At 38.5% G+C, this 18107-nt stretch overlaps 1 protein-coding gene across 9 annotated transcripts in view; it reads left to right on the forward strand.

The window, feature by feature from the left end:
* Positions 1-18107, forward strand: part of LRP1B (LDL receptor related protein 1B) — a 2140503-nt gene that overhangs the window by 366769 nt on the left and 1755627 nt on the right. For 8 of the 9 annotated variants that reach the window (XR_007920674.2, XM_051849575.2, XM_051849572.2 and 5 more), the window contains exon 2: positions 5129-5251. The exons of the other annotated variant lie outside the window; for it this stretch is intronic. Coding sequence is in view for 7 of the 8 variants with exons in the window: in XM_051849575.2 (XP_051705535.2) it covers positions 5129-5251 (123 nt within the window). In the remaining variant the exon portion in view is untranslated. The remainder of the gene's footprint in view (positions 1-5128; positions 5252-18107) is intronic. 9 annotated transcript variants of the gene reach the window in all.

Raw genomic sequence — 18107 nt, forward strand, 5'->3', positions numbered from 1 at the left:
TCTGGTGCTGCAGGAAGATGCTTAGCCTATTGTGCCACAGTGCCGGCTCCCAAAACATTTATTATATCTCTGTTTGGGTGGGAACATTGAACATCTACTATGCTAGCTATTTTGAATTATACAATTAATTATTTCCAACCATATTTACCTTACTGTGATAAAGAACATTAGAAAGTATTCCCCCTATCCAAATTTACTGCTATACCTATGTTCTATCATCTCTTCATCTCTCTAGCCCTCCCCACATTCCTAATCACTGGTAATCACTAGTCTTCTTTCTACTTCTATGAGATCAACTGTTTTTATTTGTTTGTGTTCATATATAAGTGAGAACAAGCAGTATTTATATTTCTGTGTCTGGCTTATCTCACTTTACACAGGGTACTCCAGGCTCATCCCTGTTGTTGTAAGTGGCAGTATTTCATTTTTTGTGCTAAATTATATTCCATTGTATATATATTATATTTTCTTTATTCCTTCATCTTTTTATAAAGCTTTTTTAATGAATACAAATTTCATAGGTACAGCTTTAAAAATATAGAGGTTCTTCTCCCCATATCCACCCTCCCACCACCACTCCCATCCTACCTCTTACTCCTCTCCCATCCCCATCTTCATTAAGATTACTTTTTAATTAACTTTATATACAGAAGACCAACTCTATACTAAGTGAAGATTTCCACAATTTACACCCACACAGACACACAAAGTATATAGTACTGTTAGAAGAAAACAAGTTATGCCATTAATTCTCATAGTATAACTCATTAAAGCAGAGGTCCTACTTGGGGAGTAAGTGCACAGTGACTCCAATTGTTGATTTAACAACTGACAATCTTATTTATGACATTGGTAATCACCTGAGGCTCTTGACATGAGCTGCCAAAGCTATGGAAGCCTTTTGAGTCCACAAACTCCATCAGTATTCAGACAGGGCCATAATCAAAGTGGAAGTTCTCTTCTCCCTCAGAAAAAAGCACATCCTTCTTTGATTGCCTCTTCTTTCCACTAGGGTCTCACTCACAGAGATCTTTCATGTAGATCATATTTTTGCCACAGTGTCTTGGCTTTCCATGCCTGAAATGCTCTCATGGGCTTTTCAGCCAGATCCAAATGCTTTAAGGGCTGATTCTGAGGTCAGAATGCTGTTTAGGGCATTTATAGTTCTATGAGTCTGCTGTGTGGCTTGATTTCCATGTTGGAACGTTCTCTCCTTTTTAATTCAATTTATTGTTAGTACCAGACACTTGGTCTTATTTATGTGATCCCTTTGAAACTTAAATGTATCTATATGGTCAATTATACACTTAATATGATCACTTTAACACATAAGATGGCATTAGTATCACCCAGCTTAATGGTACTTGGGGTCCCATGGCAAGTGTTTAACTTTACCCTTATGGGTAAGTCTGTGGGAATGTGTGTGCTGAACTGTGCAGCTCCTCCCTCTCTTATTCCCATTCTTATTTTTTACTGGGATCTATTTTTAATTGGATTTATACACCTGTGAATGAGTCCATGTTTATTGCCCCTATTAGCTATAATGAATACTGCTGCAATAAGCATTGGAGTACAGATAGGTCTTTGGCATATCAATTTCTTTTTCTTGGGATACACAAGCATGCATAGTTTACAGAATTCTTTAAAACAAAGTCAGTTTATCTTTTAATTCCATCTTCTGTGAACTTTTTGAAGTACCCCTGTATAACCAGTAGTGGAGTTGCTGGATTATAAAGCAGTTCTGTTTCAAGTTTGGAGAAATATCCATCCCCTTTTCCATAGCTGTACCAATATACATTCCCTCCAAAAGTGCATGACAGTTACCCTTTCTCTGCATTCTGTCAGGCATTGGTTACTTTTTATCTTTTTGGATAAAAGGCATTATAATTGGAATGACATATCTCATAATCTTTTGATTTGTTTCTTTATGATGATATTTTGAACATTTTCCTATACTTGTTTGCCAATCATATATCTTATTTTGAGGAATTTTGAATAAGCTTATTGCCCATTCTAAAATTAAAATAGATTAAAATAGATTATTATTTTTGTATTGTTGAATTATTGATTTCCTTATATATCTAGGCTATTAATCCCTTGTCAGGTGTAGAGTTCACAAATTCTTTCTCCCTCTTTGTCATTTCTTCCATCAATCCTGATAGTTTCTGTGGCTTTAATATAATCCTATTTTTCAATTTTTGCTTTTGTTGCCTGTGATTTTGGAGCCACACCCAGAAACAAAACAAAACAAAATTGCCTACACCGTTTATCTGAAGTATTTTCAGAAAATGCAGAAATACTTTTGACATTTACCTTGCTTCATGTCTTGCATTTAACTACAATTTATTTGGGGTTGATTTTTGTAAATAGTGAGGGGTATGATCTAATTTTGTTTCTCTGTGTATGAATACTCAGCCCAAGCTATTGTTTGTATTTTTTTCCATCTGTTTTACCTGTACTCTGTCCTTTAAGCATTATTTAGGATGTGTTGGCACAAGTAGTCTACTAGATCCTTGAAAAAAATACTGAATTCTAAATCTTTGATTTTTTTGTACCAACTCTATGATACAGAGTATGTTCAAGAAATTTAATGTTTAAATACAACAACATAGGACAGGCATTTCACTTGAAATTACAATACAGCGTAGCATGCATAACATCTAACACCAGCCTGGGTCTGATTCCCAGCTCTCTAATGTCCTCGAATGCATTCCTTGAAAGGCACGGTGATAGCTCAAGTGGTTGGATTCTTGTCATCCATGTTGGGACACTTGGATCAAGTTCCTTACTTCAGGCATTTGGAGAGTGAATCAGCAGATGGGAGCTTGCTTCCTTTCTCCATTTTTGAAAGAAATATATAAACTACAAAAACAGCAGTTATGGTGTGGTGATGTGTGGTGTTCATGGTAAAGTAATGGAAAAAATATAGGTAAGATAAAATAATATGAGCCCATCAGGTAACATCTATAGTTTGCAAATGGAAAATGTTAATACTATACACAGTTCTTAGCTTTAAGATGAGTTTGTGTTTGTAGTGAAAATTTACTGAACATTATACTGCTGGCGTGGTAGCAAGGAAGTGATTGAAGGAGAGAAAGGAAAGACCCATTGTGTTTTATGAAATCTGAGATACCACTGAATGTAAGATACGTCATCTTGTTTTTTGATAGGAAAAAGTGCTAATTAGGCTATGGCATAATGCTTAGGATTTTAATTTGATTTTTTAACTTAAAAAATCATTTAGACCTATTTAATGAAAGATTTAGTTTACCTTAAAATATTCTTGAATGAGCTATGATATTGTGATGTAGTGGGTAAACCCACTGCCGGCACTAGCATCCCATATGGGTGCCAGTTATGTCCTGGTTGCTCCACTTCTGATCCTGTTCCCTATTAACGGCAAAAGATTGCCCAAGTGTTTGGGCTCCTGTCACCCACATAGTAGACCTGAAAGAAGCTGCTGGCTTCGGCCTGGCTCAACCCTGGTCATTGCAGATAGCTGGGGAGTGAACCAGCAGATGGAAGATCTCTTTCCATCTGTCTCTCCATCTCTCTGTACTCTGACCTTCAAATACATAAATAAATCTTTAAAAAACTATTATATGTACATAATAAAATTACAAGTTAAATAAATTCACTACGATATTCCTAATATTCCACATTCACAGGCCATTAATTATAAGAATACCCTTATTTCAGACTTCTTGAAAAAGAATGATTTTTTTTTCAAGTAGACTCACAGTATATAAGTAAACATATTGTGAAAAATCTACAACTGGTGAGTTTATGGGTAGGGCTTAAGGAAAGACGATGGATCACAGATATTGTGAAACAGTGGAAGGATATAGACTTTTTTGACTTGACGGAAACCCAAAATTAGAAAAAAGCTTCATGGGGGTGGGCATTTGGTGCACAGGTTAAGATGCTGTTGAGACACCTACATCCCCCACTGGAATGCCTGGGTTAAGTCTTAGCTACTCTGCTTTTGCAGCTCCCTGGGAAGTAGCAGGTAATGGCTAGAATAATTGGGTCCCTGCCATTCATGTGGGAGACCATGACGGCGTTCCAGGCTCCTCACTTCAGCTGGGCCAGCCCTAGCTACTGTGGACATTTGGGCAGTGCACCATGTGTGGAAAATCTCTGTAGGCCTGCCTCTCTGTCTCTTTCTGACTTTCAAATTAAATAGAATTTTTGTAAGATTTTATTTGTTTATTGAGAGGAGAGTTACAGAAAGGGAGAGACAGAGAGAAAGATTTTCCATCCACTGGTTCACTCCCTGAATAGCCACAACAGCTGGAGCTGGACTAATCTGAAGCCAGGAGCCAGGATGTTCTTCTGGGTCTCCCATGCAGGTGCAGACCCATGTGCCTGGGCCATCCTCCACTGCTTTCCTAGGCTATAGCAGGTGGCTGGATCAGAAGAGGTGCAGCTGGGACTTGAACCTGTGCCCATATGGTATGCTGGCACTGCAGGTGGCAGCTTAGCCCACTATACCACAGTGCCGGCCTCCTGCCTTTCAAATTAAATGAAAATAAGTATTTCTTCAAAGAAAAAAAATCTTTTTGGAAGTTTATTATCACTTTTATTCTACAGTAGCAGAAACTGTCACCTTGGAGTCATTATGAAAAAAAAGAAGAAAATACTGTGATATTATGTATTCAATTCATCAGAATGTATGGTTAAGAAATGAACACTAAGAGATAGTGTGTAATTACAATTTTAATTCATTACTGATTTTGATTTCTCCTAGTGCAGAGATGGGAACTAGGATGTCTCTCTCTATCCATCAGCCACTGCTTGGATCGCTGTGCTACATAAAACTCACTGGCTGGAATATCTATATGCTATATTTGCTATGATCAAGCCTCTAGCCTCTAACCATTTCCAAAGCAGACTCTATGACCCTACAATGAATATATTAAATATACAATGAATATATATAGTATATTAAAAAGTGTGCTTGAAATAAGTGGCTAAAATTAAGAAAAATGATTGGTTTAGCTTATCAGAAAACTTGAATCATGTTCATATATCTTTTATGTATTGCTTTCTCACATTTCATCTTTGTACTGCACTGTGTTCATGTTCAGATCATTCATATTTTATTTCAAAACATTTTCATTTTCAGATCTACAGTTGTGTGATCCTGGTGAATTTCTTTGCCATGATCACATGACTTGCATCTCCCAGAGCTGGCTGTGTGATGGGGACCCTGACTGCCCTGATGATTCAGATGAGTCTTTAGATACCTGTGAGTAGCAAGGCTCTCATGCATTCAGATTTACCTTTTATGTGAAACTAAATGTCACTTGTTTTCATGGATGACTGTGATCCTAGTTGGCTCTTTTTTCTCCGAAATAAGAAACTTGAAACCTTCCAGCTCAAGTCGCTCTGTGTATGATTGACAGCATATATGCAATTTTGTAAGGTGAATTAACTTATGAAGGAGAAAAAAATGCAAGGATAATTATTTTATTGTGATCGTATTAATAGTATAAAAATATGACTTGATGAGAAAAAATCCATAAAACATAGCAAAAGAATATAAGACCTTATCTAATAATTTCTCTCATATGTTTTGATACATAGGAAAATAATTAAGGAATATTAAGGAAATCAAGCTTTATTTCTCATATTATTTCTATTAATATTTTATAGGTCTACATATATTATTAAGTATATTTTTTGTACATACTGGGAAAATAAAAACTTTGCCCATCCTTCCAGTGAGGATATTTGTCTTTATAACATCAGAATCAGTATACATGGACCCTGATTGTAATTGTATTATGGTAACTTGGAGTTTACTGAGTGCTTTGCCCATTTTAGAAATACCGCTATAAGAAAATCATTAGTATTAATATGAAATTAGCTAAATATGGCACACTTAAACTTTCCACTTGCAATAAGGAATATGAACAGGTTCCCTAAATTTTGATATTGATATTTCTAGCACTTGTAGTGTCCATCTGTGCTTCTCATGTAGCGAGCACGCAGGCATAGTGATCTACAGGAAGAGTAAGAACCTGTGTAGTTAATGGAACCACACAATAAAGAAAAAACTATTTTTTATCTGGGTATTTGAATCTACATAATATATTTAAATTTACATTTAATCAGAATATTCCAGATGAAAGACTTATCTACTAGATATCATTTGAAATCTGGACAAGCATAGAAAAATAGCTGTATGAAAAATATCAGGCTTTTTCAAGTTTAAATTTCTCAACTCAGATGTTCACATTATTATTTAATCACAATTTGTAATGTTTGTTTTGCGATTTCATATGTATTCTTCACTGATCTATGTTAAATTATACCATCATTTTAAATTATATGAATGCATACATTTGATGTGAATGATAAAGAGTAGAAATAGATAATCTTGAAGGCTGACTCTTGGAAAGGATAATTTTGTGCTCAATATGTGAGCAAAACTGTGTTATCTTTGATTTAAAGACAAAGTATGTTGTATCTACAAAATATTAAACGAAAACAGCTGATTCAATATAGTTATTTTCCTAAATCCACTTAGCCTTTAAAATGATAGAAACACTAATCTATCATAGGGTTTTTTATGACAGTGTGAAATCTCTGAAATGAGAAAACTCTAACAGGAAATAAATGTATATCATTGAAGAAGAAGAAAACTTTACTTGTAAAACCCTAATTGACTGAACTGTTTTTGGAGATGGACACACATAGAGAAAACCAAGAAATCCTGTAAACTAAATTAAGTTTAGGTCTTTGGAGATCTGAAATTTCAGTGAGTTCATTTTTCCTTCCTAATCTGTGTTTGTTTAGGCCATAGCTCTAGAAGTATTCTCCAGTACCCATGGGGTAGGAGTTAGATTTCAGGAACGGCAATACACACAGAGAAACATGTAGGTGCCTGAGTTACCACTGAGCTGATTGCATGTTGGGACGCGTTATTTGAAAGAAGAAATTGGAAAAATATAATAATTTATAACCTTAACATTAGGTATAAAATGATTCTTTAGCCATCAAAATGAAAAACTTCATTTCTGCCCATGGTTTGAGATCATTTTTCAATTGTCTAAGTAATGACGAACATCTTTAGGTCCTATGAGGCAATGAGGATATAAAATCACCATCTTTCTACTCATTACTTTCAATTCTGAGTTGTTTGTATAATATGTGCTGAGAATGAATGTGGAGAGAGGAAATGTTTATTTGCGGAATGAATCTTGGGACCACCTGTGGCAAGGAAGTCCTCCTGAAAGGCAACTTTTATTGAGAGATATGCAAAATGCAATTCCTTCTAGGGTTTTCTGTTGAATGCTACATGATACTTCCTTTCCAACAATCAGCTTAAGCTGATGTATAATATTTTTGGGGAACCTGAAAACCTAAAACTCAGTTCTTCCTTTTCAAGTATTAGTCATACAGTTGTTTCCTTCTTACCTATTTCTGGGTGCCATGGTCCTTCAGGAAGTCATTTAAAGTTCTTCTATTACAGATCATGTGTCGACAGAATGAATCATTAACAAAGACAGGGGAATAAACTTGACCTCATGAGAGGTCACATTTGCAACCCAGATAGTTGTGATTATTTGTGCATTGACTCAACTCTGTTCTGTCTTTTAGGAGAGATCCATGCAATTTTTCTGTGAAAGGACCAGATAGTACATATTTTGGATTCACAGGTTCATAGACATGTGTTGTGTATTTTTTTAAAAAATTGTTTGTTTTAGAAGCTCTTAAAGTAGAAAAAAATCTCTCATTTTACAGTCAATATAAAAATAGGGCATAGGTCCTATTTGGCCAAAAGGCTATAGTTTGCCTGATTCCTGTTGCAGTGTAATTGCAATAGAACTATATCTGCCATACAGTTGTAAAAGCATGTTTGTAAGCAGGAGCTGCCATCCCTAGCAGTGCCATAACCCACACTAGTGAATGCATGTAACATAGAACTTTGTGTGCTACTTGTGCTAAACTGAGGCAATAGAGCATGATCTCCAAAAGTTAATTTTTCTTCTATTTTTACATAGCACCTTATTGTCTAGGATTGAATTTGACTACATGTTACAGATACTCAATCAAATAAGATTTTACTTCTTTCATATAAAATGTGGCAGAAGTGGACAATTTAGAATTGATGGGACAACTCCAGAGTGACACCAGGCTTCCACCCTTCTGCACTGTCATCCCTAGCATGTAGTTACCTGTCTTATACCACACTATGGCTGATCTACCTTCTCCTGAAGATAATTCCATTTCAGAAAGAAGAAGGGAAAAAGGGAAAAGGCAATGTCAGCTGAGTCGCACTGATTATCAGGAAAATAATAGCTTTGACAGAAAGGAGACTCAGTATATTTCTGCTTCAATCTCCTTGGCCAGAACTGGTCATATGGCACATTACACAATGTTTGCTTATCAGGACCCATTCTACTAGGAAAGAGAAAGAGGAGAGGAGGTATTGGGCAGCCAATGGCTGGAGAGGTTCCACAGTATTCCTTCACTCATCATTCTCATTCTGTTCTTGACAGGTGGCATGCGCAGTGCATGGTCAGGGTTTCTGAATCCCAACTGCTGAGCTCCAAAGCTCAGTTCCTAAATGTCTTTGTTCCTGGGCAACTAACTTAACCTTTCTGTGCTCTTCTCTTCCCATCTATGTAGTTGAAATGATAGTATCTGCCTGACAGTGATGTGCTTAAAATATGCTTAAATTTGTGCATGTTCCGTAGTGAGACCGCTTTCCATCCTGCCTTGATCTGTCTTGCAGAAGTCCAGGCTCTGGTGACGTACCTCACCTTGAGGGTCTTTTGACAGAATCACCAGCTGTCCTCCCTTGGTAGATGCCCTCCCATTCACATTCAAAATCTCACTAAATTCAGTTTCACATCCTAAAGATGTGGCTGAGAAGAGGTTTTATCTACCACATTAAACCATCTAAGCTGGGAACAATTTTTAATAATTAGTTATATCAAATTCAACTACTAGAACAAATTTGTTGTGGACATTATTTTGGAACAGGTGATTTTTTTTTCTAGGAACTCATCCAAAAACATCATTTTGACTAATTGGCTAACATTAAAATTGTGTGGATAAAAAACACATTAGGTAAAACTACATTAACTAATGCTGCAGTACTGAAATACAGACTTTGCAAGTATTTTTTTTGAATGAGTAAATTGAGTTTGTGATCCTTCTGTGCCTAAGTCAGCTGCTTGTCAAGAAAGCAGAGTTTACATTTCGTTAGATCTAGCCTCTTTTTATGAATCTAGAGGTAAAGAAGAGTCCAATTCCTAAGAAGACCCCTCAGGCCATCTAATTTAACTATATGGTATCCTTTGAAAATCATAGAAGGCCATACCATCAGGGTTGTTTCACACTGTCTCTGGGAGCGATCAGTCCTAATTGAACAATGCAGTAAAAATAACAAGTCTCCCGAGTATTAGGAAGAGAAGCATTTATGAAAAATGGAAATAGCTATATGTCATTAGGTTAGAAGTGACTGCATGAATTGACCATTGCTTCCATTATGTTTCCTTTGTTGTAGGATTTAAACTTTATTTAGATAGTAGGATATTAATGAACTTCTTATATTCATCCGCTGACCTTTCTCCGAGGACATAAGGTATAAATCCTTCCATAATTTCCTTCTAAACTATCTTTCTTTGACATAGGTCAGGGAAATAAAACGGAATTCAGGTGGGAGGTTATTAGCAAACAGATTCTGCCCTTTAAAAAAATATAGTAGAATAAGGCATTGAAAGCAGACTGTAGAAACAATAAAAAGGATGGCAGACTGGTCCTTGTTTCTAAGTAATAGTGATTTAGAGGTCACTTTGTAAAGCACTAATACAGGAGAGCCACAGAGCTAAGCTGCTTGTTAGGTAGAGAAGCTGAAATGATCTTCCAGATTAAAGTGAAAGCAGATGAGACCTATGAGGACAGTTAATGTCTCTTTCAATTCTTTTTGTTTTGCTCTTCATTTTGTTTGGCAGTAGAGAGACCCTTCTTTAATAATGAAATACGGCACCAAAGAATTGGTGTAACGGGTGATGGGAAGGTGGGAGTACTACCATTGTAAACTGAAAGGGCCTAATAATGGTCCATTTCTTTAGCCCAGCGAGGACAAGGAAAAGGGTGACATTTCCCCTCACCCTGCCTCTCAGGTGCCAATGGATCTTGGATGTCTGCACCTGCAATTTTAAGAAAGGCTGATTGGAGGCACGGGTGACAGAACAGAATGGTTCACACAGGCAGAGCAAGCTCAGCAAAGAAAAACACCTGTCTTTTTAATTCAAGAAGTCAGTGCTTTTTGGTCTCTGAATCCAAAATAGCGGGTCACAGAAGGAAAAAAAGACTCACGCACTCAGCCAGACTGGAAACTGTAGGGAATGAGAACTTTGAAGTGATGTGAAATAAAGGAGGTGAAAATGAAACAGATGAATTCTAGAGACAACTCTGGTAAAATCTCCATGGCTTAAGGGATGATGTACTGTAAACAAGCGCTGTGGCAGGGCTCTCCAGGGACAAAGCTGAAGGCTGAGCAAGGAGTCTTCTCAGAAACTGTTCAATCCATCACTTATCCACAACTAATCTAGCATTTGGGGTTGAAGATGAGCCTTCTTACCTTTCATGGGTGAGCACATTTCTTCCCGGAGGGCATTTTATTCTTTTTAGGTGGTGTATAAAATTTACATTTGACTTTCACTCAGAAGCACTTCTAAAGTGACATATTTTGCTAAATGAAGCACTAAAGGATGTTGTGTTCTAAGAACTTACTTTTAATGACAGTACCTTTCCTGCTCTCCCCCCATCTTCCCTCACATCCTTCATCATCCCATTCTGAAAGCAGGATATAAAAGTATGCTCTATGCCTATGGAATTTTGAGTAGGAAAGAGTATAATCATTCTACCAGGAGCTATATTGGCCCTGTTCAAGTTCAGGCAGTACAATTGAATATGGATTGATTTTTCTTATTTTCCTATCATTTGCTTCCTATCATTCCCTCATTTGGGGCATGGCAGAAATTACTCACAAAAGAAAACAAAAAGTTGAGACAACAAGAGTAAACATAGAGCATAGGTGGGAGGGTATCGATTCAGGGAATGTGGGTTATAGCATTCCACTGGCCTCACAGGGTTCCTTAAAAAAAAAAAAAAAGATTTATTTATTTATTTGAAAGTAAGAGTTACACAGAGAGAGAAGGAGAGGCAGAGAGAGAGGTCTTCCATCTGCTGGTTCACTCCCTAATTGGCTGCAACAGCTGGAGATGTGAAGTCAGGAGCCAGGAGCTTCTTCAGGGTCTCCTACACAGGTGCAGGGGCCCAAAAACTTGGGCCGTCTTCTACTGCTTTCCCAGGCCATAGCAGAGAGCTGGATTGGAAGTGGAGCAGCCAGAACCCGACCCGGTGTGCATATGTGATGCTGGCACTGAAGGCGGCGGCTTTACCCTCTATGCCACGGTGCTGGCGCCAACAGGATTCCTTTTCTATTACTGAAGAAATGCTTTGGAAGGGAAAGATATGCCCAAATCATTCACTGGTCAGTCTTGACGGCTTGGAGACAAGAAGGAAAAGTCCCTCCATTGGCACAAATCTAATACTCAGCAACCAAAAAAGAAAGCAAACAGTACTTCCCAACACCCCTGAATGAGAAAAAAGTTATTAATGTGTAAAATACTCATCTTGGAATTCAGCATGCAGGGGCTGGATTTGTGGTATAGTGGGTAAAGCCACTGCCTGTGACACTAGCATCCCACTGTGGCACTGGTTTGAGACCTGGCTGCTCTACTTCTGATCCAGCTCCCTGTTAATGTGCCTGGGAAAGCAGCAGAGGATGGCCCAAGTGCATGGGGCCCTGCACCCACCTGGGAGGCCCTGAAGAACCTCCTGACTCCTGGCTTCAGACTGGCCCAGCTCCAGCCTTTACAGCCATTTAGGAAGTAAACAAGTGGATGGAAGATCTCTGTCTCACTCTTTCTGGCTCTGAAACTCTGCCTTTCAAATAAATAAATCTTTAAAGAAAAAAAATCAACAGGCAACAATAAAACTAATACTTTATATTTTTCAATGGCAGGAATTGTACAAAAGACTTGGACTTCTCTAGTACCTTTGATACTTTTAGAAAGATTGTCACATTAGAATCTTCAAATTTTGTTTTATTGTTACAATGAGTTTTTGTGAAAGATAGGCTGGGGTGGGGACAGAGTGGGGATGTTGCATTTGATGCAGCAATTAACATGCCACTTGGGATGCCTAGATTCCCTATCAGCCTGCCTGGGTATGAGTCCTGCTCCTCTTCTGATTCCAGTTTTCAGTTAATGTATACGCTGGGAAGCAGCAGATCTTGGATCAAATACTTGAGTCACTGACACTCATGTGGGAGACTCAGATTAAGTTCCAGACTCCTGGATTCAGCCACACCCAAGCTTAACTGTTGTAGGCATTTTGTGAGTGATCCAGTGGATGGGAGATCTCTCTCTCTCTCTCTCTCTCTCTCTCTTCCTTCTTTCCTTCCTTCCTTCCTTCCTTCCTTCCTTCCTTCCTTCCTTCCCTCCTTCCCTCCTTCCCTCCTTCCCTCCTTCCCTCCTTCCCTCCTGCCTTCCTTTCTCTCTCTCTCTCAAATACACTAACAATAAAAAAATTAGAAATCTCCAAATGTTTTTTTAAAAAAGAAAGATCAGTAATTATAACCACGGGAAAATGAGAAATCAGATTGAGACTTGGAGTCTCATAGCTAACATCTTACAAGGTTAAAATAGGCCTCCAGAAATCTATTTCTTAATATCCTGCTAAAGTATTCATTATATACTGAGTTGTATCCCAGCAAATTCATATGCTAAAGCCCTAACCTTAGACTGTATCTGTCCTTGGTGGTAAGATCTTTTCTAAATCACTTAATTTACAATGAGGCTGATAGAACTGATCCTAACGCAATCTGCCTGACATCATTACAAGCAGAGGAAATTTAGAGACTTTAAGGAGTGCCAGGAGGTGTCCTACAAAGAGGACCACCCATGTAAAGAAATAGCCAAAGGGAAAGGCATCAGAGAAAACCAACCCTGCTGACATCCTGATCTTGGACTTCCAGTCCCCCCTAGAGACATAAGGAAAAATTTTTATGCTTTAACTTATTTTATTATTTGATTGTTATAAATTCTAATGCATTTTTAGAGGCAGGGAGACAAAAATGAGAAATCTGCCATCCAGTGGTTCATAACCCAAATGCCTGCAACAGCTGGGATTAGGCGACTTGTCGCTCCCCCTCTTCGTGGAGGAACGACACAGGACCCTGCCTAGGCTTCATATCCGAGTCACGGCACCATTATGTCGCTCCCCCTCTTCGCGGAGGAACGACACAGGACCCTGCGTTGTTCTCTTGCCTGCTCGGCCCTCCCCGGGTTTGCTGCTGGTTCTTCCCGGGTTGGCTACCGTCCCTTCCACCTCCGTGGAAGGGTGGTTCCCCCTGCCACTTTCCCCACTTCCGCGGGGGAGCGGCACACCGCCGGCCGGCTCTCTCAGGGGCTGCACAGGTGTTCCTTCAGATAGATGTTCCTCGTGCATGTTGTCTCACTCCTCCTTTATAGTCCTCTTCCACCAATCCCAACTCTGCTACCCACACGCCGAGTACGCTGCTCTCCTCCAATCAGGAGCAGGTCCTGCTGTTTATTGGTTGAACTGGAGGCAGCTGAGTAGAAGCTATTTCCTCCTCTCCCAGCGCCATATTGTGGGAGAGCAGATGCATAGAATAAGTCTTAATTCCAGTAACAGTCTAGTCCGAGTTGCTCCCCACAAGACTGAAGCCAGGAGGCAGAAACTCAATCCACATCTCCCATATGGGTGAAATACATGAGCCATCACTTGTTGCCTCTCATAATATACATTAGCAAGGATCTTGAATAAGGAGTGGAGCAGGGATAGGATCCCAAGCACTCTGATATGGGACACTTGTGTCCTCAGGAGTGTCTTAACTACTAAGCCAAATGCTGACCCCTGATTGTTATAATTTTTTATTCTGAATTTATCACTTGGTAAGGCAATGCAGTATCATAATTTTATGGTAAGAAGAAATGCTTCTTTTTCCATATGGGTCTTTGGGGAGATTTGTTACATTTTTCCTGTAAATGTGCATATATAAGACATTTCAAGATTTGAAATAAATGTCACATTATGTAATTTCATAACAGAACTATATTTCACATAGTATATAGGTGTATTTTTAAAGGAAAACTAAAAACCATTCAGTCAGCAGGTGTTTATTAATTCGTCATAGCTTTCCTGTGTTTAAGATTCTTACAAGGCATGATCATTCCAAGCACATGAAACCAAGAGCCATTTATCACATGCCCTTACCTATGTCAGGGCATTAACCTGTGTTGGTTTATTACTCCTGTTTTCTATCATTACTATGTGTCATTATATCCATACCAAAGAAGATAGGGTTTATAGATGGTAATGATGACTACAGATACAGAGTGGATGATTCATATGAGCCAGATGTTCTGCTATGAGCCTTACATGGAATAACCTATTATATACAGAAGATACCAACTGATTCCAGTTTTCAGTTAATGTACACCCTGGGAAGCAGCAGATCTTAGATCAAGTGCTTGAGTCACTGCCACCCATGTGGGAGACTCAGATTAAATTCCAGACTCCTGGATTCAGCCACACCCAAGCTTAACTGTTGTAGGCATTTTGTGAGTGATGTTAGGTATGATCGTTAGGGTGTTAGGTATGATCATTCAGTGTGTGCAGGGCACCAGGGTGACATATGTATGGTAGTTGGCATGAGTGTATATGTTTTCCCACAAGTGGAGATGAATTATTTTAGAAAGAGCGTAATATTTTCTAATTTGCCTAAAGGCACTTAGGTGCTAAAAGTGGCTCTGTGCATCACATTGTTCATGGTCACCTTTTATAAATGATAAAAATAATCATTGAAATTACTTGCTGTAGAGCTTAAGGTAATTATGTGACAGAGCTACAACGGAACACTGTATTATGCTGTCCACTCCTCACAGATGAAGCAAGTGAGGTCAAAGCATTGACTCAGTCAAGGCAAGATTTGAATGTGCACTAGACTCACAAGCCAGCGTGCTTTCCATTATACCAGATATATGTGTGTTTAGCTGTTCTGTTTATATACAACATAGTTTAATTGAGTTGCTACTATGTGATAGGTTCTACAGTAGATGTTGAAACAGGGAGCTGGATATCTTGAAGATGAAACACTGATGTTTTAACAGCTGAAGAGAAGATTTTAACTATATGTTTTTATTTTTCTATCAGAAAGCATGTGTTTATGAATGTGTATGCATAATTATGTTAATAATAGTATAAAGTACATGGGCTAATATTTATAGTATGTATTTGAAATATTTGTGTGTTTATATGAACAAGTTAAATCTGAAAAAAATTATTTTAGCCTTTTTTGCTCATACATATCTACAAATCACACACACAAACACACACCCATATACACTTTAATTTAAAAATAGATGGTTGAGTATGAATGTGTAGATTTTGAAAGTATTTTGAAATTAGCTTTCTATTCCTGTGTAAAAATTGCTAGTTACTTGGCATATTGAAATAACACCCATTGTTATCTCATAGTTCTGTAGTTCATGGTCTAGGCAGGCTCAAATAATTTTTTTTCATAAAATCTCATTGCTGAAATCAAGATGTTATTCTGGCTGGGCCCGTAACTTGAGTCTAAAGAAGAATCCACTTCCAAGCTCATTTAGGTTTTTAGCCAAATTTAGTTTCTTTTGGTTATGGGATTGGGGTCACATTTTCTTTCTGGCTGTCAGGTACATCCAATGTCCACAATAAAAGACCGCTAAATTTGTTGGCAAGTGACCACTCCACTGACCTGCAGTGATGTGTCAAAAATTCTTTATATTTCATGCTTCAAATCCCTATTTCCTCTTCTGCTACCAAATATAGAAAAAAACCCTCTGCTTTTAAAGACTCCCCCTGTTAGATTAAAACAATTATATTAGCTCCCTTTTGCTACACAATATAATACCATTTGAGGAATTGTATCTCATCACAGGCAAAAGTTCTAGCTACATTCAAAAAAGAGAATATTTATTAGGAGTGAGTGTCACTGGGGGTCATTCTTAGAATTTTGTCTAACACAGAGTGTTAGTCTCCTACAGTGCCAGAAAAAAATATATACTAGGTTGGCTTAAACAACAAAAAAATGATTTATTTACAGTGCTGGAAGGTGGAGTTCCAAGGTCAAGGTGTTGACAAGTCTTATTTCATTCTGAGGCCTCTTTCATTGACTTGTAGATAGCTGTCCTCTTCTAGTGTCTTCACATAGTCATCCACCCGAGTGTCAATGCCCTCATCACCCCGTCTCAGAAGGAAACCAGCTGTATTCAATCAGGGTGGACCCATATGACCTCATTTTACCTTGCTACCTCTGTGAAAGCCTTATGCCCGATTCAGTTGCATTCTGTGGTTCAGGGAGTTAGAGTTTCAACATATGCATGTGGGGAGGACATCATTCAGCCCATCATATATAGATTTGAATTTGAAAATGTAAACCAGAGGACAATAAGGCTATGAAGTTTTAATCTTGTGTCTCTTGACTTATATCACTCTCCTGCCTTCCTTCACCTAACAAAATCTAATCTTGACTTATTCGAGTTGTTCTAAGTCTAGCCACACATGGAGCACAGATTTACTGTCAGTTCTTCTTCAAGGAGCTAACTGTCCGCATTCTTCATGAATTTAACAGGGTCAGTAAGGACAAGGGTCTCTTCCACAATTGTGTGTTTTACACACAATGAGCAGCACCGGCTGTGTTTCTGTTTTAGATTTAAGTAATACTGTGGCAAAAACAAAAACAAACAAACAAACAAAAAAAACAAAACAAAACCTAAATGAAAGATCTCTGTTGTGATTGAGATCCTGGTGGAAAGAAGGGGCCATCTGTCGCTCCCCCAATCATGGAGGAACGACAGTAGACCCTGCGCTGTTCTTTTGTCTGCTCGGCCCTTCCCGGGTTTGCTGCTGGTCCTTCCCGGGTTGGCTGCCGACCCCTCCACCTCCGTGGAGGGGCGGCTCCCCCTGCCACTTTCCCCACTTCCGCGGGGGAGTGGCACACCACCGGCCGGCTCTCTCGGGGGCTGCTCAGATGTTATCCGGATGTTCCTGGTGCATGTTGTCTCTCTCCTCCTTTATAGTCCTCTTCCACCAATCCCAACTCTGCTACCCACACGCCGAGCACGCTGCTCTCCTCCAATCAGAAGCAGGATCGGCTCCTGCAGGTTATCAGTCAAGTTGGCGAGAGGCAGCTGTGTAGAAGTTGTTTACTCCTCTCCCAGCACCATATTGTGGGAGAGCAGATGCATAGAATAAGTCTTAATTCCAGTAACTTAGTCTAGTCCGAGTTGCTCCCCACAGCCATCAAACTGAAAGGAGGAGAGAACTTCCACTTTGATTATGGCCTTGCCTAAATAAGGTTGGAGTTCGTGAACTCAAGAGGCTTCCATAGCCTTGGCAGCTCATGACAAGAGCCTTGGGTGATTACTGACGTTTAAATAAGAGTGTCAATCGTTAACTCAACAACAGGAGTCACTGTGCACTTACTCCCCATGTAGGATTTCTGTCCTTAATGTGTTGTACTATGAGAATTAACAGTAAAACTAGTCTTAAAATAGTTCTTTTTACTTTGTATGTCTGTGTGGGTACAAACTGTAAAATCTTTACTTAGTATAGAGTTGATCCTCTGTACATAAATAATTAAAAGTGAATCTTAATGAAGAATAGGATGGGAGAGGGAGTAGGAGGTGAGATGGTTTGGGGGTGGGAGGGCGAGTATGGGGGAAGATCAGCTATAATCCAAAAGTTGTAATTATGAAATTTATATTTATTTAATAAAAGCTTTCTATTAAACAGATTTAAGTAATAACTACATAGGCAGTTTAGGATATGATGAAGGGCACTTGAGAATAATCTCATCCATTTCCAAGGGCTCTCTGAAGACATGTATGATGATTATATGCCTGTATATGATTACTTACAAAGTCAAACCTTGACAGCTTATTTGATGACATATTTTCCTCATAGAATTCATGAATTATAGAATTATTATAATTCTAAAAATGTACACAATT

Source organism: Oryctolagus cuniculus, chromosome 3 (genome assembly GCF_964237555.1).
Source record: "Oryctolagus cuniculus chromosome 3, mOryCun1.1, whole genome shotgun sequence".
Taxonomy (NCBI): Eukaryota; Metazoa; Chordata; class Mammalia; order Lagomorpha; family Leporidae; genus Oryctolagus; species Oryctolagus cuniculus.